Genomic DNA, 22,366 nt, shown 5'->3' with positions numbered 1-22,366 from the left:
TCCGACAACTCTACTCTCCGACTACTCTACTCTTCGACAACTCTACTCTCCGACAACTCTACTCTCCGACAACTCTACTCTCCGACAACTCTACTCTCCGACAACTCTACTCTCCGACTACTCTACTCTCCGACTACTCTACTCTCCGACTACTCTACTCTCCGACTACTCTACTCTCCGACAACTCTACTCTCCGACAACTCTACTCTCCGACTAAAACTCCGCCAAAAACTTTCTTTCCCAAAAAATAAATCACTCCTAAAAATATAACCCCTTCAATTTGAATGTCTGTGTTATGTTAAAAATTGAATGGGTGAAAATAAATTGACTAAGCAGGAGGACATACACTACCATGATACCAGGGCCAAAACAAATGTAAGGCTACCCAAATATAGATTAGGGAAATCGCAAAACTCTCATTTATATATATCTCTGACATTTTTCAACGTGTTACCGTATGAATTTCAGACTTTACACATGAGTGTGAACACTTTTAAAGTGAAAATTGAGAATATTCTTTTACAGAATGCTTTTTACACATTCGAAGAATATTTTAATTATTTCGTGCAATATACATTGCACGAATACATTCTACTCTACTCTACTCTACTCTACTCTACTCCATGATAACTTCCATTCACACCTTCGATATAGCATTCTCAACTGGGGTATGAGTGCTTCTGTTAAAAAGAAATATGCAGTTAGAATAATAGCTAAGCTAGGGTACCGTGATTCATGTAGAGATGCTTTTAAACAGCTAAAAATTCTTACAGCTGCCAGCACCTACAAACTAGAGGCTAGTACATACGTTTTCAAAAATTAATCCAATTTTCAGTCCTCTCTTCCAAATCATAACCACAATACTCTTTCGAAAGATTTAATCGTACCAAACACTCACAGAACTTCTTTGTATGAAAAACGCGAAGAGAACAGTGGATTTAAATTATACAATATGCTTCCAATAGCTCTTAAGAATTCCCCAAATATTAATGTGTTCAAAAGTCAGCTGAAAAAAATGCTACTTCAAAGGGCTTGTTACACCATTCAAGAATTCACCAATCAACTAACCTGAGATATTGAGCTTTAGCACATTTGGTTGAAGTGTTTACTTTCAATACTTGAGAAATACTTGAAATTGAATTTATTGGAGCCTCTGGAGACACCCTACATTTTGTTTTATGAGAGAGAGGACATTGTTAGATCAAGATCTTCAGATGATGTGGTGCTGCAGGTTTTTCCGGGTTTTCCTGCAGTTGAAAAAGCAAATGCGCCACTGGAATCGATGAAGTCGCCCCGAAGCGCCAACTAATTTTTATTGTTGTATTTATTTTATTTTTATCGTTGTTTTAACACATTGTAATAATTTTGAGTTTGTGTTATTCGGTACATGAATTTGTTAATCTTGTGAGAAATGCACAATTTCACTCTTGAAAAATTGTGTGTTGATTATATTCTATTGGCTTTTTTATAGTCTGTAACTAGTTACATTTATATGTTACTTTTATTACTTGAGGATGTTTATCACTGTTTGTGTTATTGTGTTGTTTATTATATTTTGATTGACTTATAATATGGTTACATATTATTTGGACAGACTTTTATAATATAGTTACATGTAGTTATTTACATTTATATGTTTTTACATTTTCTTTTATAATTGACATTTTCTTTGTTTATTGTGCATTGATTTCTGTACTTTGCAAGCAAAGAAATAATAATAATAATAATAATTATTATTTAAAAAAATCATTTTGTATAGACGAAAAATTTCCTACTCCACTCCACTCCGATCCACTTCGCTCCCCCCTACCCTTCCCCCCTCCCTTCCCCTCTCCCCCCCTCCCCTCCTCTCCCCTCCCCTCCCCCCCCTCACCTACCCTCCCTAACCTAACCCAACCTAACCTAACCTAACCTACCTAGCCTCAGGGCTAGTAGGTACTCTAGTACTAGACGAAAAATTTCCTACTCCACTCCACTCCGATCCACTCCGCTCCCCCCTCCCCTTCCCCTCCCCGCCCTTCCCCCTTCTCCCCCTTCCCCCCCCCCCCCCCACTCTCCTCCTCTCCACTCCCCTCCGCTCCCCTCCGCTCCCCTCCCCTCCCCTCCCCCACCACTCCTCTCCCCTCCCCTGCCCCTCCCCTCCCCTCAACCTCCCCTACCCCCTCACCGACTCTCCCTAACCTAACCCAACCTAACCTAACCTAACCTACCTAGCCTCAGGGCTAGTACTCTAGTACTAGCCCTGAGATAACACGTTGTCTGTTTAAGGCTAATAGGGCTTGTCTGATATCAGTACGGATTGTTATATTTTTGCCAGAAATTCCTTTCCTGGCTATTTCTTTTGTGGCGATTGAGATACCAGCCAGTTCTGTTTGAACCACGCTGGTATTTTTTCCCATTCCCCACTTAATCCTTAGGCTTAATGATCTGGAGTACACTCCATACCCTGAGCCTTCTTTGGTTTTTGAGCCGTCTGTATTTATGCGAATTGCATTTATAGCATCTGACTCTGTGCTCTGTTTTATTTATATTTTGTAGGGTTCATTATGAATGTTGACTTAAGAGTAATAAATCCTGAAGACAACACTCTGAAACATGCAAAGTTTTTGGTGAACGAAAGTAAATGTTAATGAATTCCGCAAACTAATGGATAGTTGTTATTTTGGAAAGTTCAGAATAGCGACCACGGTTTGTGTGGAAGATCGAGAGTTGCCCTAATTTTTTTTTTTAAATAAGTTGGCAATCCTCGTTACAGGCCTTTGAATACTCAATGAACATTGGGAGAGGGGTGTAATTTACCTGTTTTCACGAATACTTTGATGTATCGCGACATGTTGATGCAAGAGGAAAAATCAAGAGCAACTTTTCAATTGCTATTTGTGTTTTACTTTGACAGCAGCAATTGGGTTCTCATAAGAAACATTTTTGTTATTAAAATGATGCTTGACTAAAGTTACCAGTATGTGGTTGGCCTGAATATTGAAGTTAATACAGATTATAAACTATCAGTTCCAATCTTGATCTATTCACTGGTTGCTTGCAATTAAATTTCAAACCAGGATGTAATAAAATAAGACCAACTGAAATTCTTTCTCAAGAGTCTTCCAAAAGAAACGTTTAATTTGGAGTATTGGCTCTTCTCCAAAATGTTCATAAAAGAAACACTTGTTCCAACACTAATAATTTACTTGACGAAAGTAAATCTTGATGAATTCCGCAAACTAGTGAATAGTTGTTCTTACGGAATGCTCAAAATAACAACCACGGTTTGTGTGGAGGATCGAGATTTGCCACAATTTTTTTTTGATCAATTGGCCATCGTCGTTACATGCCTTCAAATACTCAGTGAGCATTGAGACAAGTTTATTTCCCAAAAATAATTGAACATATTTTTGAATGATTTTTAACGAATAACAAAATTATAGGACGTGATTAGAAAAAGGAAATGTTGAATAAAACATTCATTCTAAAATTTTTGTCTTTCTTGAAATTCACACAAGTTATTGCTCTATATAATGAGTTTCAAGGAGTTTGCATCGTATGGGAAACTTTGTTATTATCCATTTTTTAGAAAATTTTATTCCTGATAAAAATTGGTGCATTGCGAGAAACATGGATTCGAGTTGTCAAATTTGTGAACTTATGAACGTTGTACAGGGGAGAACAAAAAATATAAATTCTGATCAAGTGTAAACTCTCTTATTTTTGACATTATTGAAAAACTTCATTCGAAAAAGTTGTTCAAATTTGAAAACAATATTCAGATTTGAAATAACACCTACGAATAAATGATATTCTCTCCTCTCCGACAACTCTACTCTCCGACAACTCTACTCTCCGACAACTCTACTCTCCGACAACTCTACTCTCCGACAACTCTACTCTCCGACAACTCTACTCTCCGACTACTCTACTCTCCGACAACTCTACTCTCCGACAACTCTACTCTCCGACAACTCTACTCTCCGACAACTCTACTCTCCGACAACTCTACTCTCCGACAACTCTACTCTCCGACAACTCTACTCTCCGACAACTCTACTCTCCGACAACTCTACTCTCCGACAACTCTACTCTCCGACAACTCTACTCTCCGACAACTCTACTCTCCGACAACTCTACTCTCCGACAACTCTACTCTCCGACAACTCTACTCTCCGACAACTCTACTCTCCGACAACTCTACTCTCCGACAACTCTACTCTCCGACAACTCTACTCTCCGACAACTCTACTCTCCGACAACTCTACTCTCCGACAACTCTACTCTCCGACAACTCTACTCTCCGACAACTCTACTCTCCGACAACTCTACTCTCCGACAACTCTACTCTCCGACAACTCTACTCTCCGACAACTCTACTCTCCGACAACTCTACTCTCCGACAACTCTACTCTCCGACAACTCTACTCTCCGACAACTCTACTCTCCGACAACTCTACTCTCCGACAACTCTACTCTCCGACAACTCTACTCTCCGACAACTCTACTCTCCGACAACTCTACTCTCCGACAACTCTACTCTCCGACAACTCTACTCTCCGACAACTCTACTCTCCGACAACTCTACTCTCCGACAACTCTACTCTCCGACTACTCTACTCTCCGACAACTCTACTCTCCGACTACTCTACTCTCCGACTACTCTACTCTCCGACTACTCTACTCTCCGACTACTCTACTCTCCGACAACTCTACTCTCCGACAACTCTACTCTCCGACAACTCTACTCTCCGACAACTCTACTCTCCGACAACTCTACTCTCCGACAACTCTACTCTCCGACAACTCTACTCTCCGACAACTCTACTCTCCGACAACTCTACTCTCCGACAACTCTACTCTCCGACAACTCTACTCTCCGACAACTCTACTCTCCGACAACTCTACTCTCCGACAACTCTACTCTCCGACAACTCTACTCTCCGACAACTCTACTCTCCGACTACTCTACTCTCCGACTACTCTACTCTCCGACTACTCTACTCTCCGACTACTCTACTCTCCGACAACTCTACTCTCCGACAACTCTACTCTCCGACAACTCTACTCTCCGACAACTCTACTCTCCGACAACTCTACTCTCCGACTACTCTACTCTCCGACTACTCTACTCTCCGACTGCTCTACTCTCCGACTGCTCTACTCTCCGACTGCTCTACTCTCCGACTACTCTACTCTCCGACAACTCTACTCTCCGACAACTCTACTCTCCGACAACTCTACTCTCCGACTACTCTACTCTCCGACTACTACTCTCCGACAACTCTACTCTCCGACTACTCTACTCTCCGACTCTACTCTCCGACAACTCTACTACTCTCGGCTACTCTACTCTCCGACTACTCTACTCTCCGACAACTCTACTCTCCGACAACTCTACTCTCCGACAACTCTACTCTCCGACAACTCTACTCTCGACACTACTCTACTCTCCGACTACTCTACTCTCCGACTACTCTACTCTCCGACTACTCTACCCTACTCTACTCTACTCTACTCTACTCTACTCTACTCTACTCTACTCTACTCTACTCTACTCTACTCTACTCTACTCTACTCTACTCTACTCTACTCTACTCTACTCTACTCTACTCTACTCTACTCTACTCTACTCTACTCTACTCTACTACTACTCTACTCTACTCTACTCTACTCTACTCTACTCTACTCTACTCTACTCTACTCTACTCTACTCTACTCTACTCTACTCTACTCTACTCTACTCTACTCTACTCTACTCTACTCTACTCTACTCTACTCTACTCTACTCTACTACTCTACTCTACTCTACTCTACTCTACTCTACTCTACTCTACTCTACTCTACTCTACTCTACTACTCTACTCTACTCTACTCTACTCTACTCTACTCTACTCTACTCTACTCTACTCTACTCTACTCTACTCTACTCTACTCTACTCTACTCTACTCTACTCTACTCTACTCTACTCTACTCTACTCTACTCTACTCTCTCTACTCTACTCTACTACTCTACTCTCTACTACTCTACTCTACTCTACTCTACTCTACTCTCTCTCTACTCTACTCTACTCTACTCTACTCTACTCTACTCTACTCTACTCTACTCTACTCTACTCTACTCTACTCTACTCTACTCTACTCTACTCTACTCTACTCTACTCTACTCTACTCTACTCTACTCTACTCTACTCTACTCTACTCTACTCTACTCTACTCTACTCTACTCTACTCTACTCTACTCTACTCTACTCTACTCTACTCTACTCTACTCTACTCTACTCTACTCTACTCTACTCTACTCTACTCTACTCTACTCTACTCTACTCTACTCTACTCTACTCTACTCTACTCTACTCTACTCTACTCTACTCTACTCTACTCTACTCTACTCTACTCTACTCTACTCTACTCTACTCTACTCTACTCTACTCTACTCTACTCTACTCTACTCTACTCTACTCTACTCTACTCTACTCTACTCTACTCTACTCTACTCTACTCTACTCTACTCTACTCTACTCTACTCTACTCTACTCTACTCTACTCTACTCTACTCTACTACTCTACTCTACTCTACTCTACTCTACTACTCTACTCTACTCTACTCTACTCTACTCCACTCTACTCCACTCCACTCCACTCCACTCACTCCACTCCACTCACTCCACTCCACACACCACTCCACTCCACTCCACTCCACTCCACTCCACTCCACTCCACTCCACTCCACTCCACTCCACTCCACTCTACTCCACTCTACTCCACTCTACTCTACTCTACTCTACTCTACTCTACTCTACTCTACTCTACTCTACTCTACTCTACTCTACTCTACTCTACTCTACTCTACTCTACTCTACTCTACTCTACTCTACTCTACTCTACTCTACTCTACTCTACTCTACTCCACTCCACTCCACTCCACTCCACTCCACTCTACTCCACTCTACTCCACTCTACTCCACTCTACTCCACTCTACTCCACTCTACTCCACTCTACTCCACTCTACTCCACTCTACTCCACTCCACTCCACTCCACTCTACTCCACTCTACTCCACTCTACTCCACTCCACTCCACTCCACTCCACTCCACTCCACTCCACTCCACTCCACTCCACTCCACTCCACTCCACTCCACTCCACTCCACTCCACTCCACTCCACTCCACTCCACTCCACTCCACTCCACTCCACTCCACTCCACTCCACTCCACTCCACTCCACTCCACTCCACTCCACTCCACTCCACTCCACTCCACTCCACTCCACTCACTCCACTCCACTCCACTCCACTCCACTCCACTCCACTCCACTCCACTCCACTCCACTCCACTCCACTCCACTCCACTCCACTCCACTCCACTCCACTCCACTCCACTCCACTCCACTCCACTCCACTCCACTCCACTCCACTCCACTCCACTCCACTCTACTCTACTCTACTCTACTCTACTCTACTCTACTCTACTCTACTCTACTCTACTCTACTCTACTCTACTCTACTCTACTCTACTCTACTCTACTCTACTCTACTCTACTCTACTCTACTCTACTCTACTCCACTCTACTCCACTCCACTCTACTCCACTCCACTCTACTCCTCTCTACTCTACTCTACTCTACTCTACTCTACTCTACTGTACTCTACTCTACTCTACTCTACTCTACTCCACTCCACTCCACTCCACTCCACTCCCCTCCCCTCCCTCCGCTCCGCTCCGCTCCGCTCCGCTCCGCTCCACTCCACTCCACTCTACTCCACTCTACTCCACTCTACTCTACTCTACTCTACTCTACTCCACTCCACTCCACTCCACCCTACTCCACTCCACTCCACTTCACTCCACTCCACTCCACTCCACTCCACTTCACTCTACTCCACTCTACTCCACTCCACTCTACTCCACTCTACTCCACTCCACTCTACTCCACTCTACTCCACTCTACTCCACTCTACTCTACTCTACTCTACTCTACTCTACTCCACTCTACTCCACTCCACTCTACTCCACTCTACTCCACTCCACTCTACTCCACTCTACTCCACTCCACTCCACTCCACTCCACTCCACTCCAACCTAACCTAACCTAACCTAACCTAACGTAACCTAACCTAACCTAACCTAACCTAACCTAACCGGTTAGGCCTCCACCTAACCTAACCTAACCTTTCCATTTCCATTCCTTCTGATTTTAAGTACAGATTGTGTATCATTTCTTTAAATATTAGTTTGCAATAATTGTATATGTACAATGTATATATAGGGGAAAAGAGGCCTCAACCTAACCCAACGTAACCGGTTAGGTGGAGGCCTCTTTTCCTTTAAAGAAATGGTACACAATCTGTACTTAAAATCAGAAGGAATGGAAAACAAAACAAAAATTGTGATATCTACAGGATTCCTATTGGTTTTATGTATTAGTGAAATGTTGTGCAATTGGTCGCGCTGGTAGTGCGCCCAACTCACGATCGGAAAACCGTGGGTTCGATTCCTGCCTCGACCAGATATTTTTCTCGAGAGAATTCATCTGGTTGAAACTGGGATGATTCTGCAACCGTGTTAACCTGCACGTTAAAAGGTAAGACTTCTTTAGTCCTTAGTCGCACAAGTTTCTCAACTTCTGAGAGTTGTCGTTCGTATGGGGGCGACAGCTGATTAACGGAAAAAACAGATTTTAAACAGATTTTTAAACAGATATTGATTTTTTTTTAAGCGAAACTAGAATATATATGAGGAAGATGGGTTTTGGCGTTCTACTTCTCCTTTCCTGAAAATATACCCGTTTCAATTTATAGGATATATTTCTATAAATTGGCATCTTCACCGATGCCATCGATATTCCAGACTACCGACCACACCCGGCTCCAAAGGGTGCAATGCTGATACTAAATATAAATTTACCCACCGAAAATTTTAAGAGCATGATGTGATGAAAAGGTAACTTTATTTTATGAACGCGTCTCTTTTCTTCGCGGTTAGCGTCCCATTTGGAATATTCAGAAATCCTTTCTTATTGCACATCTACAACATAAAGCGACCCTACTTACAAAATTTCAGCCTCCGACAATAAAGCTGTACGCAGAAACAGTGATGAAAAAGTAACTTCATGTTATGAACGCGCCTTTTCCCCCGCCGCTGGCGCCCCAGTTGAAATATTTGAAAATCCCTTCTTATTGCACATCAACAATTTAAAACGAACCTACATACAAAATTTCAGCCTCCGAAAATATAGCAGTATAGAGAACAGTGATGAAAAGGTAAACAAAGATGAATGGGTGAGTGTTCAGTAAGTGACTTTCGCATTTATGAGTATAGATTTCAATTCTATTCACTTACTTGTTAGGGCTGACAGCTAGATGAGTTAAATGTTTTCCTTTTTCGGATAGTTTGATGAATCTTTGTTTCCTAACACCGAAATTGTGGACTGCAATGACCGATCCAACAGGGTATACCAGCTCATCATCTGAGAGAAAATGTACGTTATTTCTGATTTTAGTTTCCAATCCTAGAAGAAGTTGTGGTTGTAATATTGGTAAACTCATCAGTGTAGAATTAATTCTACGACATCAGACACGCACTTCAAAATTGTATATAATGCGAATACAATTGTTGGTTCGATGTCAGAATTTACATGGTTGCTTAGGAATGTGACGCATGATCAGTTTCGTTTTACCATACAGGAGGTAATGGGGAATGTTCCTCAATTTGGGTTATTACAGCAAATGCAAGTTTGAACAAAATAAAGTTGAGTTTAATTCATCAGTTTTTCAAATTCACTTCGAAAAGTATTCAAATTAATGTTTCAAATGTTGGGTTTTAATTTTTAAAGGGATTTGTTTCTAATTAACATATTGGCAACGGCGCCTAATCAAGTTGAAATAATTAATACGTACCTAGATATTCTACTTTAAAAAAGGAAAATTATCTTTATAAATCAGTAATCAAGGCAAAATATAAATTATAGTTCAATGCCACCTCCACAAGCCACATAACAGTTGTTTTGTTATTTATTTATATAGAGAAAGATAGGTTAGGCGCACAAAATGTCATATGTCACAGAATGTCTCGGAACTCGGAACATAAGTAAACAGAACAGCACGCCTCTGACATATGTCATCTTTGTTTGTCTCATACAGGTAACAGATTCATTGTCCTTTATTAGCTATAACCGATGTTGTCAAATGGTGAAATAGAAATGAATCCCTTTAAATGTTGAATGCATTATTTCATTCCTCTTTTTTAAGTATTTAAATATTTTTTCAAAGAAGAAGGTTGAAATGATAAGTTTAAAATGCGTTTTGTTAGAGCTCTTTTATGAAAACTACTTGATTTTCGTCAGGAGGAACATTCCCCATTGAATCTGGGATCCTCAAGTTTGCATTAGCACGTATTCAGGGCCTATGGTATTATCAAACGAAAACAATTACCCTTTATTAATTATAATGAATGACAGTCGGTCAGTCAGTCAGAATGGTCAGTCGGTAGCCAAGCGGTTCGGCGTGGGTGCTTTGTTCACTCACTCGAATTGACTGCCGTGTTGGTCGGTGGTTCAAGCCCTAGTCTGAACGATCGATCTTCACTTGCTACCGTCCAACCCGTGTTAGGAATCACACGTTAAAAGGTAAGACCTCATTAATCCTCAGCTCGCACAAGTTTCGACTTCTGAGGGTTGTCGTTCGTAGGGGTGCGACAGCTGGTTAACGGAAAAACAGATTTTAAACAGATTTTTAAACAGACAGTCTTTTTTTGTGGAGGAAAATCAGATTTTTGTCGACCTTTTTGGGTACATTCTCCTTCCACAATCTGAAAAACTATGAAAATTGAGATGGAGAACAGGTGTAGAAAGGGCAAACATTTCAGTTTATCCCAATAAGTTACTGCGTACCTAGGAGAAGTAACCACCCACTATTTCCACATTAGAATCCACAATGCCGTAAATTACTTCTTGACAGCGTCTAGTCAGACGTCTGGCCCTGATGAAGTGCCCGTCATCGTACTTAAAAAGTACGCAAATAAACTCGCACCAGTATTAAATACTGGTTTCTGTAAAATTTTTACAGATTTTTCAATTTGTCTTACAAGAAAGGGTCACCTTTCTGCGGTCAGCAACTACCCCTATTTTTCCTAAGGTATGGGGGATCGAGTGATACATAATTTGGAAGGTCCTTTATCCCTCTATTACTTCTGTAATTTTTTTCGAAATTGGTTCATTCGGTATTGAAAAATTAAATGTTGAATGTTTCATTCAAGAAAAAGCAGAAAATTCCAAATTCCCTGCCGCTCAATTTGTTGAGGAAATCAACAAAAGTAATACCAATGGCAATACAATCAATGGATAAAGTGTTCAAAATGATTTCCATCTAGTTCCATACAATAATAGTCTACTTTCGAAAGCGTTTCTTACATTACTGAAGATGTCCGGTGTCAGAAATCGGCATTCCCGAACACTTCTATGTCGCAGATCTTCTAGATTTGTAGAATTTATTTAATTAGTACCTAGTAAACGTTTTGAAATGGACGACACTGTTAGTTTTTTCTGCACTGGTAGTTTCTGTTGAATCTAGTTGTCGCAGAACAAAAAGTAGGTAGTTGGCCACTGTCGCTTCCTCACGAATTATTATTCAGTCATTCTTGTTCACTGTGTTCCAACGTGGTTTATTCTACTGAAGAAAGAATAGAAATTATTGCCAGCTACTATCGAAATAATGTGCTGAAGCTGCTGCAAGAATTTATAATACGAATCATCCAGACCACAACGTGAGCCGTCAATACGTTAAACAGTTAATGGATAAGTTCCGAACTTCAGGTTCAGAAAACATGAAGTATCCCGTCCTGTCAGAAATGACGGAGTTCAAGTTGCAGTTTTGGGATATGTACAAATGGATAATCGACAATCTATCAGATAAGTAGCTAGAGCGTATGGTGTATCAGCTACCAGTGTTTTTCGAATTTTGAAAGCCTACAAACTCCATCTTTTCAAAATAGAACTAGTTCAGGAATTAAACGAGGGCGATCCTGATCGTCGACTTCAGTTTTGGGAGGTCTTCAGCGAGAAATTGTTATTATACAATACGTGTTTTTCAGACGAAAGTTCTTTCATGTTAAATGGTGAAGTGAATAGACCTAATTGTCGTTACTGGAGCGATGTGAATCCTCATTTGGTGATGGAAACATCAACACAAACTCCACAAAAATGGAATGTCTTGGCCGGCATTTTCGGTAATCATATTGTTGGACCATTCTGTTGTTCGGGTGCGAGTTTTTGGAGGAACGTTTTCCAAGGGGTCCAGTAGAGTGGCCAGCCACATCACCTAATCTCACACCGATGGACTTCTTTATGTTAAGACACCTGAAGTCGAAAGTGTACTCCACTAAGCCTAGAAGACTTGCGACAGGGAATTGTTTCGAAGAAAATCACAGAGTAATAGAGGGATAAAATACCTTTCAAATGATGAATCATTCGACCTCTATGCCATTAAAAAAATAGGGGGTATTTGCTGACCCCAAGGGGGTGAAGTTTCGATTACATGTCCGGGAAGGTCAAGTTTTTGTTGGAACACCCTGTATAATTCTTTCGCGATTACTCTTCTTCGAACATTCAATTATAATCGCATGAAAAATTGTGTGAACTAAACATTTGGCTTTAACGTAATTGTTGTTCAAACAACGACGAGAGTTTACACTATAAATTCGACGGATTAAACAAAGGATTAATTCGTGAACATCAATGAATAGGTGCCACTTATATTTGTTTAGGGTTAACAGTTTTTGTCATCTTTATTGAGATTCCATGATACTTCCTTTAATTGATTACCTCTTTATTTGCTATGATGATTGGTTTCTTGCGTATATTCAAAACTTTGTCCTCAAATGGAAAAATAAAGTAATTCAACGATAATCGTAAATATTTAAATGCACCAAGGGACCAATCGTTGATCAGCATTACAATTTTTCTAAGGACAGTTCACTGCCATTGACAAACGTTATTGAAGAGGCACCCAGATCTTTAGGATGGTGGGGGATACATTACACGTTATTACTGGGTATCATATGAAATCACAAATGAATTATATGAATTTGAAAATAAAACGTGTAAGGTATTTTGAACATTTTATTTGTGATGATTGCTATATCCCGGCTTGGAGAGAACTCAGAAAAAGAATAACCAGTTGCTAACAGCAGTTAGTATATTGGGAGAGCAGTGGTCGTGGGTTTTTCATTTTATTTTGTGGAACAACCTTCTTTGTATGAAGCGTCATTTGATTTGATTTTTCTAAATTCAAGAAATAAAAAAAATAGGTATGGGTCAACAAGTTATTTAATAGTTACTTCAGACTAAGACAAAACTGATCCAAAGGTACGAGTAACACAAAAAGGCATACCTAAACCCAATAATATATAAATGAAACCTCGCAACACACGCCATACAAAACAAACATAACTTTCCCCCACCAGAGAACATAAAACTCATAAAACAAGGAATCCGTATGGACATCTGGGAAAACTTAAACATCCATAAATTCAACAGTCATAATTCACATATCGAGAAACAAATACAAATCAAAACACAACAAGACCTCACATTCAATATACTACACAAAACAATACACATTCCTACAAACAGTGAACTTGTCAAATATATATAAACCTTCTTAGATTGGTCGTGACTGGCCGGTTGAAAAAAGAACTTCGAAACCACTGTGTGATTTCTGTTGATGAGGTTGCAGTCAATTTTGAGGATGCCAGGGAATAAGAAAAAACTCTTTGGTATTACGTCAAGCTTTCGAAAATGTTTATTTCCTTCTTCAGGACTTTTATCGTGAGTTTGAGAAAAACTAGTACTTTATAACAGTCAAAGGATATCGGTCATCTTATGCAGATATACAGGGTGTTCCTTAAACACATGCTAATATTTAAGGAGGTAAAAAAAATAAATTTTTCACAAAAACGAGTTTTATTTTATTTTGTGACAGTAAGTCTAAACGAATAGCACAAATTTGTTAATTAGTAATAATACCAAAACTGATTATAAAAATTGTTGGAAGTGGCCACCTGCACTTAGTATGCATGCTTCCGCCCTTCTACGCATGGAATTACGCACCCGTTCAAATATTTCCGGCGTATTTCGTATAGTTTCACACGAGGCAACTATTCGCTCTCTTAAATCTTCTAAAGTATTAACGGGAGTTTTATACACAAGAGTTTTAAGGTGACCCCATAAAAAAAACATCGGGGGATCTTGCTGGCCATTGCTGAGGTCCTCCGCGACCTATCCAACGATTAGGATAAACTGTATTTAAATGGTTTCGGACAATTACACTGAAATGAGCAGGGGCGCCATCGTGCATGTACCATATTCGATTCCTTAACGCAAGTGGCACATCTTCCAATAACCCAGGTAAGTCTTCTTCGAGAAAGTGTAAATAAGAACGACCATCAAGGCGTCCTGGTAGAAAAAATGGGCCTATTAGATGATCACCTATAATTCCTGCCCATACATTAACCGAAAATTGGTGTTGGAAATGGGTTTCGGTTATTGCATGGGGATTTTCTTCAGCCCACACATGATTGTTATGGAAATTTTGAATGGCATTCCGAGAAAAATTTGCTTCGTCTGTGAACAAAATTTGTGTCTCAAACTGCGGATTTACTGCAATACTTTGTATATACCACTGACTGAAGTTCACACGCTGTGGAAAATCTCTGGGGAGTAATGCCTGCACTCTTGAAATATGGTATGGGTATAACAAAAAATCAACCAAAACACGCCAAACAATTTGATGACAAATATACAGAGTTCTAGCGATCTTTCTTGTACTCGTCTCAGGATGTTCCTCAATTTCTTGCAGCAGCGCTTCCTCAATTTCAGGAATTCTTACTACACGAGGTCTACCTTCCGGAGTCCCTTTCTTGAAACTACCAGTTTCCCCAAGTCGACGATGAATATTTGAAAGGGTTCGGCTATCTGGTAAGGCACAATTAAGATATCTTTCCTGATAAACGCGCCTGGCTTTTGTTGCATTACCATCAGCAAGGCCATATACGTAATGCATTTGCACCATTTCCGCATTCGTATAATTTACCATATTTACTGATATTCAGAAAAACAGCGGACTACCAAAATAACTTCAATAACACTTCAAAATCAATCAAAACCCGCTGTGACAGTTTTTAACACCAACACCTTACTTTAAACCAACATAAATATTAGCTACTGACGTTTGTACATACAGAGAATTCGTTTTTTATTGCTATGGTGGGTACGCTGTTTTTTCTGCTTTTAATCTTTAAAAGAAATCACATATCAACGAACTCCATATTTCCAAGAGGTGCAGTAAATAAATTCTGCTACACGTCCTTTATTCCAGGATAACTAAATTTATGTTTTCAAAAATTATTAAGCGGTGCTGCGTTATGACGTAATTTTAATTGAGAACAGTGCCTCTGACAACAAACAAATACCTTTTAGATCCTCAATTATTTTGCAACAAGTCTGATCTCTTAGTTTGCTTTCAGTCGATGCACGATACCGCATCAGATTTTTAAGGAATTTATCCTTAAGTAAAGCGATTTTAAATTTTTTGAGCGAAAACCATGCGTCGGACAAAAATATACATTTCTAAACTCGTACGTACGCCACTGGCAGAGAAAATTAAGAAATTTGTACATCAGAAAATGCGCCTTGAGGCATGGAACATATGTACCAAATATGCCAAAGATGTCTACAAAATTATCTCAGTTATTATTAAAAAACTGATTATTTTTGAAAACTTTGCCACTCTGTATCTCAAAAGTTAAGGCGTTTAGGACATACGTCCATGGGACGTTTTTTCCTTAAAATGGGTCTAAGAATTACCTCCTTGAATATTAGCATGTGTTTAAGGAACACCCTGTATAGTGTAGGCAATTACCTGTTGATTGAAATCTTAATTGTACCAGACAGCATGGTTCCATCAACATGTAAATGCCTACACTATATATTTGCATAAGATGGCCGATAACCTTTGACTGTTATGAAGGAACTAGTTTTTCTCAAACTCACGATATAAGTCCTGAAGAAGGAAATGAACATTTCCGAAAGCTTGACGTAATACCAAAGGAAAAACTACAAAAGTTGTATGATAATAGTACAATATTATAAAATTATTTTTTTCAAAGATGAAACACAAGCACTTCAGGAAAATCCTTATGGCGCTCTAAGCCCCAGCTGTTGGTGAGGATGTCCGTGTCGAAAAGAATGTTACGTTTAAACAATTGAAACATGTCAATACAGTCTAACAAGTCACTACATTAAAAAAGTTGACTCCTCACTGATATAAAGAAGATTATACAAATTTACCTAATAAAAATCGTTTATGTTTTAAAATTATAATTCACCGGTAAAAGCCATGTGGTTCAAGACCAAACAGAGAGACAAAAACAATTGACACTGACAGATGTCATGTGATTAAGTTTTGAAACGATGTGTTTGTTTGTCTATGGTGAAAATATGGAACAATTGAGAACAGTTTTGGTACAAGTGTGATCAGAGTCATCTGCTGTTACATAAGCCTATCAATGAGAAAACCCAATGTCAAATGCATCAACTTTTGATTTAATTGATTGCAAAACACACATATTACTTTTGTGGATGAAACTTAATGGAGGAGTGTTATTAACTGAATGTTTTACGTTCAGTTACAGTTACATTCTATAGTAGATATCCACGGTAGTGCATATTCGAAATAAACGGTATTGTGCACACTTAAAGTTGTCGGCAGTCTCAAAAGCAAAAAAAACCAATACATATAAGTAAATGAAGAAACTAGGATTTAGATTCAAAATAATAAACAAACGTCAAACAGTTATGTAAAGCAGAAGAATAGTGGAATTGCGTAACATACTTAGAACAAATAACTAAGTATAGACAAGAACAACGACAAATTTTCTATTTGGACGAATATTGGTATGACACTCACGACACAGTTACGAAAGGGTGGACTGATGGTTCGAGAATGTGTACGCCTAACATGTCTGTAAACAAAGGATCGCGACTAATCACTGGGCATTGCGGAGGAAGTAAAGGCTAGGTTCCGAATTTTTTGAAATTATGTGGAAAAAACTTGGAGACTATAATATTGACAATCATAGGAGCATGGAAGCTAATATTTCCAAGAAATGGTACAGACAAAAACAATTGAAAAAGTGTATGCCCTTGAGAGTATTGCTGAAAAGTATGGACACACCATTCTGAGACATCTCCCCTATGTTTGTGTTTTCAATCCCATCGAGATGATTTGGGGAAAATTGAAACAAAGCATCAGGCGCAAAAATAATTTTCCAAAATTTGATAAGAAGGTATTAGAGGTAATTAAAGAAGTATTATCTAATATTACCGAAGAAGACTGGTGGAAAAAGATTAAAAAAGCAATTTTAGTTAAATTCATTATTCATTCAAATGACGACAGTGATAGTGAAACAGGTAATATGGAGGAGGAATTATCAGAAGCTTTTGACGAAAGTTACTGAAGTGATTTTGAAGCGATCGATTGTATACAGAGTGGTCCAACGAAAAGTATGCACCTTGCTTTTCTCCTTTTTTTGTAACTTAACGCAAAAATGCTCAGACAAGTCAATTTTGCTTTTGAGGGGGACACATTTCCGATGTATTTTTCTACCTGTGCCTTCAACCCCCAGCGAGGGTGAGTAACAACCCTAAAATTTTAAATGGAAAGTGGGGTCGAGTGATATATCATTTGAAAGGGCACAAAATTATCTTTCCAATGATACCTAATTTGTTCTATTTCACTCAAACATGTAGGTATTATGAAGAAAAACAACTACAACCCAGTACTTTGAAATGTGTAATTGACTCAGTAGAATTCTACTTCAGCAAGTGCTGAAAATGTGACCCATTTGCTTCCATACCATAATACAGATTTTGTTCAAATCTATTCCTAACATTCTGTAGCATATCAGGTGTTATACTTTTGCACTCTGCTGTAATTCGTTGGCGAAGATCTTCTATGGACTCGGGCTGCGTAGCAAAACATTTATTTTTCAAGTGTCCCCAAAGGAAAAAGTCTAAAGGCGATAAATCAGGTGACCTGGCAGGCCATTCGATGGGGCCTCTTCTTCCAATCCACCGTCCAGGAAACCGGTCATCTAAAAACTCTCTTACCGGAGCAACATAGTGAGGAGGTGCTCCATCTTGCTGGAAATGAAGCCGATCATCATTATGATTTTGGTCATTTTCAATTATCTCTGTTATGAGAGGATCAATTGTATCATCAAGCATGTTCAGGTAGACCTCATCAGCTAAATTCCCAGGAATAAAAAGTGGCCCTACGATATGACTACCAAATATGCCACACCAGACATTGATTTTTTGAGGGTACTGGGTATGGACCTCTCGGAATAAGTGTGGGTTACTGTCATCCCAGTAACGGCAATTATGCCTATTCACAGCTCCATTCAAAAAAATGTACTCTCATCGGAAAAGCACGTGTTGAATGATAGGTGCGGATCATCAATTAGTAGCTGGCTCAGTTGTTCAAAAAATTGCAGCCTTCTATCAGGATCATCTTCATTGAGTTCCTGTACTAATTTAATTTTGTACGGATGAAACTTATAGGCTTTTAATATCCGTATTATGGACGAACGGGAGACACCTGAGGCTGCAGCAAGCTGACGGGTACTTTGAGTATGATCCAATTCAACATGTCCCAAAACAGCGACTTTCACTGCTTCATTTCTGATCGATTTCCGTGGCTGGTGTTTCACATTACAGACAGATCCGGTATCGACAAACTTTTGGGCTAACTTGGCAACGTACGAATCATTCACATTTTTCCCGGGATGACTGTTATTAAAGAGGCGAGCAGTAAGTCTAGCATAACTATTATGTTGATAATAAAATTTAACAATTTCAACTCGTTCAGGAATGGAATAAACCATTTTTACAGTAAAGTTGAAATAATTTCAAAAGCAACCGAACTGAATCAATGAACGTTTGCCTAAATTCTTTTTGTACACTTATCTGCTGTTGTTATTTGAACCAAAAAACACACGAGAGAAATTAAGGAACGTAGTAGTGATAAAAATGCCGTTTTTCCGCATTTTCATCAACACCAAAAATATCGACTAAATGTTTTTGCTTTTTTTATAACTATTCAAGTAAATACAACAAATTAGGTATCATTGGAAAGAGAATTTTGTGCCCTTTCAACTGATATATCCCTCGACCCCACTTTCCATTTAAAATTTTAGGGTTGTTACTCACCCTCGCTAGGGGGTTGAAGGCACAGGTAGAAAAATACATCTAAAATGTGTCCTCCTCAAAAGCAAAATTGCCCTATCCGGGTATTTTTGCTTCAAGTTACAAAAAAAGGAGAAAAGCAAGGTGCTTACTTTTCGTTGGACCACTCGATATACAGGGTGTCCCTGGACTTCCTCTTTTCCCTTCGGGAATGTATAGATGGGTTCAAAATATCACCAGTACTTCATACAACTTTTTTTCCTAAAATCCTTCGTTACCAAGAAACGTGCCCTCGAAGTTACAAAATGAAAAATGTTTTTCTTTGATAACTTTTCAAGTGAATATTCACAATCATCCAAATTTTGGTAATTGACTAAATAAATGAATTCCTTCGATGAGCTTTCATGCAGGAGTCAGTTGTTTTGCTACAAAGTCAATAACGGACTACCCCCGATGGTCCACACCCAAAACTTCGAAATGACAGATATTTTTCAACAAATTAAGGTTACTTGGACAATTTTATGAATAAAAGTACTCGTGTGGAAAGTCGATCGGAGCAACGAGTCTTGATAAAAATGTAGTTTCACTCGACGACATCAAACCCGCTCGTCCACCATTATTTGAAATGAATAATTATCAAAGCAGAAATAATAATGATAACGTTAATTCAACAACATTTATCCTGAGATGTCTACCATTATTCGAAAATATTAGTTTTTAAGGAAAATGGAAATGATAGGTAAAATGTTCATAACGAATTTTTATAATGCAAACACGTTTAACTAACGAAACTCAAGAGCCTCAAGAGCAAACAGAAATGAAAAATCCGCTACAGAAACTGCTCGATATGACCACCTTCTCTCTCTATACATTTTCTTAGTCTGCGAAGACACCCTCTCTGTACTTGAAATAGCATTCCAGGGTCGTTTCGTATGGCTTCACAATGTAATGTTATTCTATTCAACAATGCATCTCTTGTGTGAATAGGTGTAGCGTAAACAAGGCTTTTTAGATGCCCCCACAGAAAGAAATCCAATGGATTTAAATCCGGAGACCGCGATGGCCATGAATATGGCCCACCTCTACCAATCCATCTATTGTGGAAAATATGGTTCAGATGATCACGCACAATCAAACTAAAATGAGGAGGAGCGCCATTATGCATAAACCACATATCTCTTCGGGTTTGCAATGGAACATGTTCCAAAAGTCCATTCAAATCGTTCTGAATGAACTCCAAATAACGTTCTCCATTCAATCGGTCCTGTAGAACGAATGGTCCTATAAGATGGTTTCCTATGATACCAGCCCAAACATTCACGTTGAATTTCCGTTGGTGTTTGGTTTGCAATATCCCCCGTGGGAATTTCTTCGGCCCATATATGGAGATTATGGGAGTTGATAACTCCATACTGCTACTGAAACCTGCTTCATCAGTGAATAAAACTCGATAAATAAAAGTCATATCCTCTCTTTGCCTATCCATAAACCAATTGGCATATTTCAGTCGTGCTGGAAAATCTTGAGGTGTCATGGCATGTACCTTCTGGATGTGAAATGGGTGGAGCAGTTGTTCCCTAATTATTCTATGAATAGTGGACTTGGATGTATGAAACTGTTCTGATAGATTTCTGATGCTCATTGAAGGATCATCAGCGACGGCTTCCAAAATATTTTCCTCCAATACAACGGTACGTACAGTCCTAGGAGCGCCCTCACCACCTCGTTTTGGCAAAACTGTACCTACAATAATATCGAAATAAAACAACGTGCTCAAATTAATTATCAATTATTACATACCTGTCTCCCTCGAACTGCGATCGACACGCTCGAATGTTTCTCTTGACGGTACCGTACGATTGGGAAAATGCTCGGAATACAGACGACGAGCTTCTGCAGCATTACAAAATGCTCGTCCATAAAATACATGCATATCTGCATATTCATTGAATGTAAACTGTTCGACCATATCAAAAAAATTCAAAATATCCTATAGAATATTGACAATACAATGATAGTCATATGACAACGCACCACTCAACAAAACAAAATCGCATTCCAGTTTCTCATTTTTTATCAAAACTTTCTAAAAGGTTTTTTTGTCAACATCTGTGAAAGAAATGGAACATAATTATTCCCTGGATATTTTTCACCTGATCATGTGCAGCCGTTTTTGTAGTTCATTCGTTTGCTTTTTATTAGTATAGTAAATATTTTTTCCGATGTGCGTTTTTTCAGCTAAATTTAGATTCGTGTTAAAGAATTTCTCCCATAAAATTATAATTATCAGTGAAACTCCTCAACAGTTTAGCTGTGAAGAAGAATTTGAAACATTCGAATGTTGAGTTTCATGAGATTCAGATAACTGATCAACACGAAACGTGATTATTCCACACGTATTATGTACATACAAAATATGGAATGAATTCGATATTTCATAGTAGAGTAGCTTGTTAGTTTAAAAACACCACGAATCTACAGAACTTGATATTTCTTTTGAAAAAATATCTGCTATCACAATTGTGACTTAAACTTCCATATAGGTACTGTACTTTTTGTTTACGACTTCATTTCAGCATACTTTGTATTATTCCTGTTATAAATGTTGTTGAATTAACGTTATCATTATTATTTCTGCTTTGATAATCATTCATTTCAAATAATGGTGGACGAGCGGGTTTGATGTCGTCGAGTAGAACTACATTTTTATCAAGACTCGTTGCTCCGATCGACTTTCCACACGAGTACTTTTATTCATAAAATTGTCCAAGTAACCTTATTTTGTTGAAAAATATTGAAAAATATCTGTCATTTCAAAGTTTTGGGGTGTGGACCATCGGGGGTAGTCCGTTCCTGACTTTGTAGCAAAACAACTGACTCCTGCATGAAAGCTCATCGACGGAATTCATTTGTTTAGTCAATTACCAAAATTTGGATGATTTTGAATATTCACTTGAAAAGTTATCAAAGAAAAATATTTTTCATTTTGTAACTTCGAGGGCCCGTAACTTGGTTACGAAGACTTTTAGGAAAAAAAGTTATATGAAGTACTGGTGATATTTTGACCCCATCTATACATTCCCGAGAGGAAAAGAGAAAGTCCAGGGACACCCTGTATATACGTGAGTAAGTAGTATTCT

General features: G+C 38.9%; 1 protein-coding gene across 1 annotated transcript in view; it reads right to left on the bottom strand.

Annotated features, from left to right (window-relative positions):
• tous (testes of unusual size) overlaps window positions 1-9,627 on the bottom strand; it is a 92,473-nt gene extending 82,846 nt beyond the window's left edge. The window contains exon 1 of the mRNA XM_074184766.1: window positions 9,326-9,627. Coding sequence (XP_074040867.1) covers window positions 9,326-9,531 — 206 coding nt within the window. The 5' untranslated portion in view covers window positions 9,532-9,627. The remainder of the gene's footprint in view (window positions 1-9,325) is intronic.
• Window positions 9,628-22,366: the final 12,739 nt, after the last annotated feature.

The sequence above is a fragment of the Leptinotarsa decemlineata genome, unplaced genomic scaffold (genome assembly GCF_025532065.1).
Source record: "Leptinotarsa decemlineata unplaced genomic scaffold, Ldec_3_MD MMD2_tig00026358_RagTag_RagTag, whole genome shotgun sequence".
NCBI lineage: Eukaryota > Metazoa > Arthropoda > Insecta > Coleoptera > Chrysomelidae > Leptinotarsa > Leptinotarsa decemlineata.
This window is presented reverse-complemented; position numbering and strand designations above follow the sequence as displayed.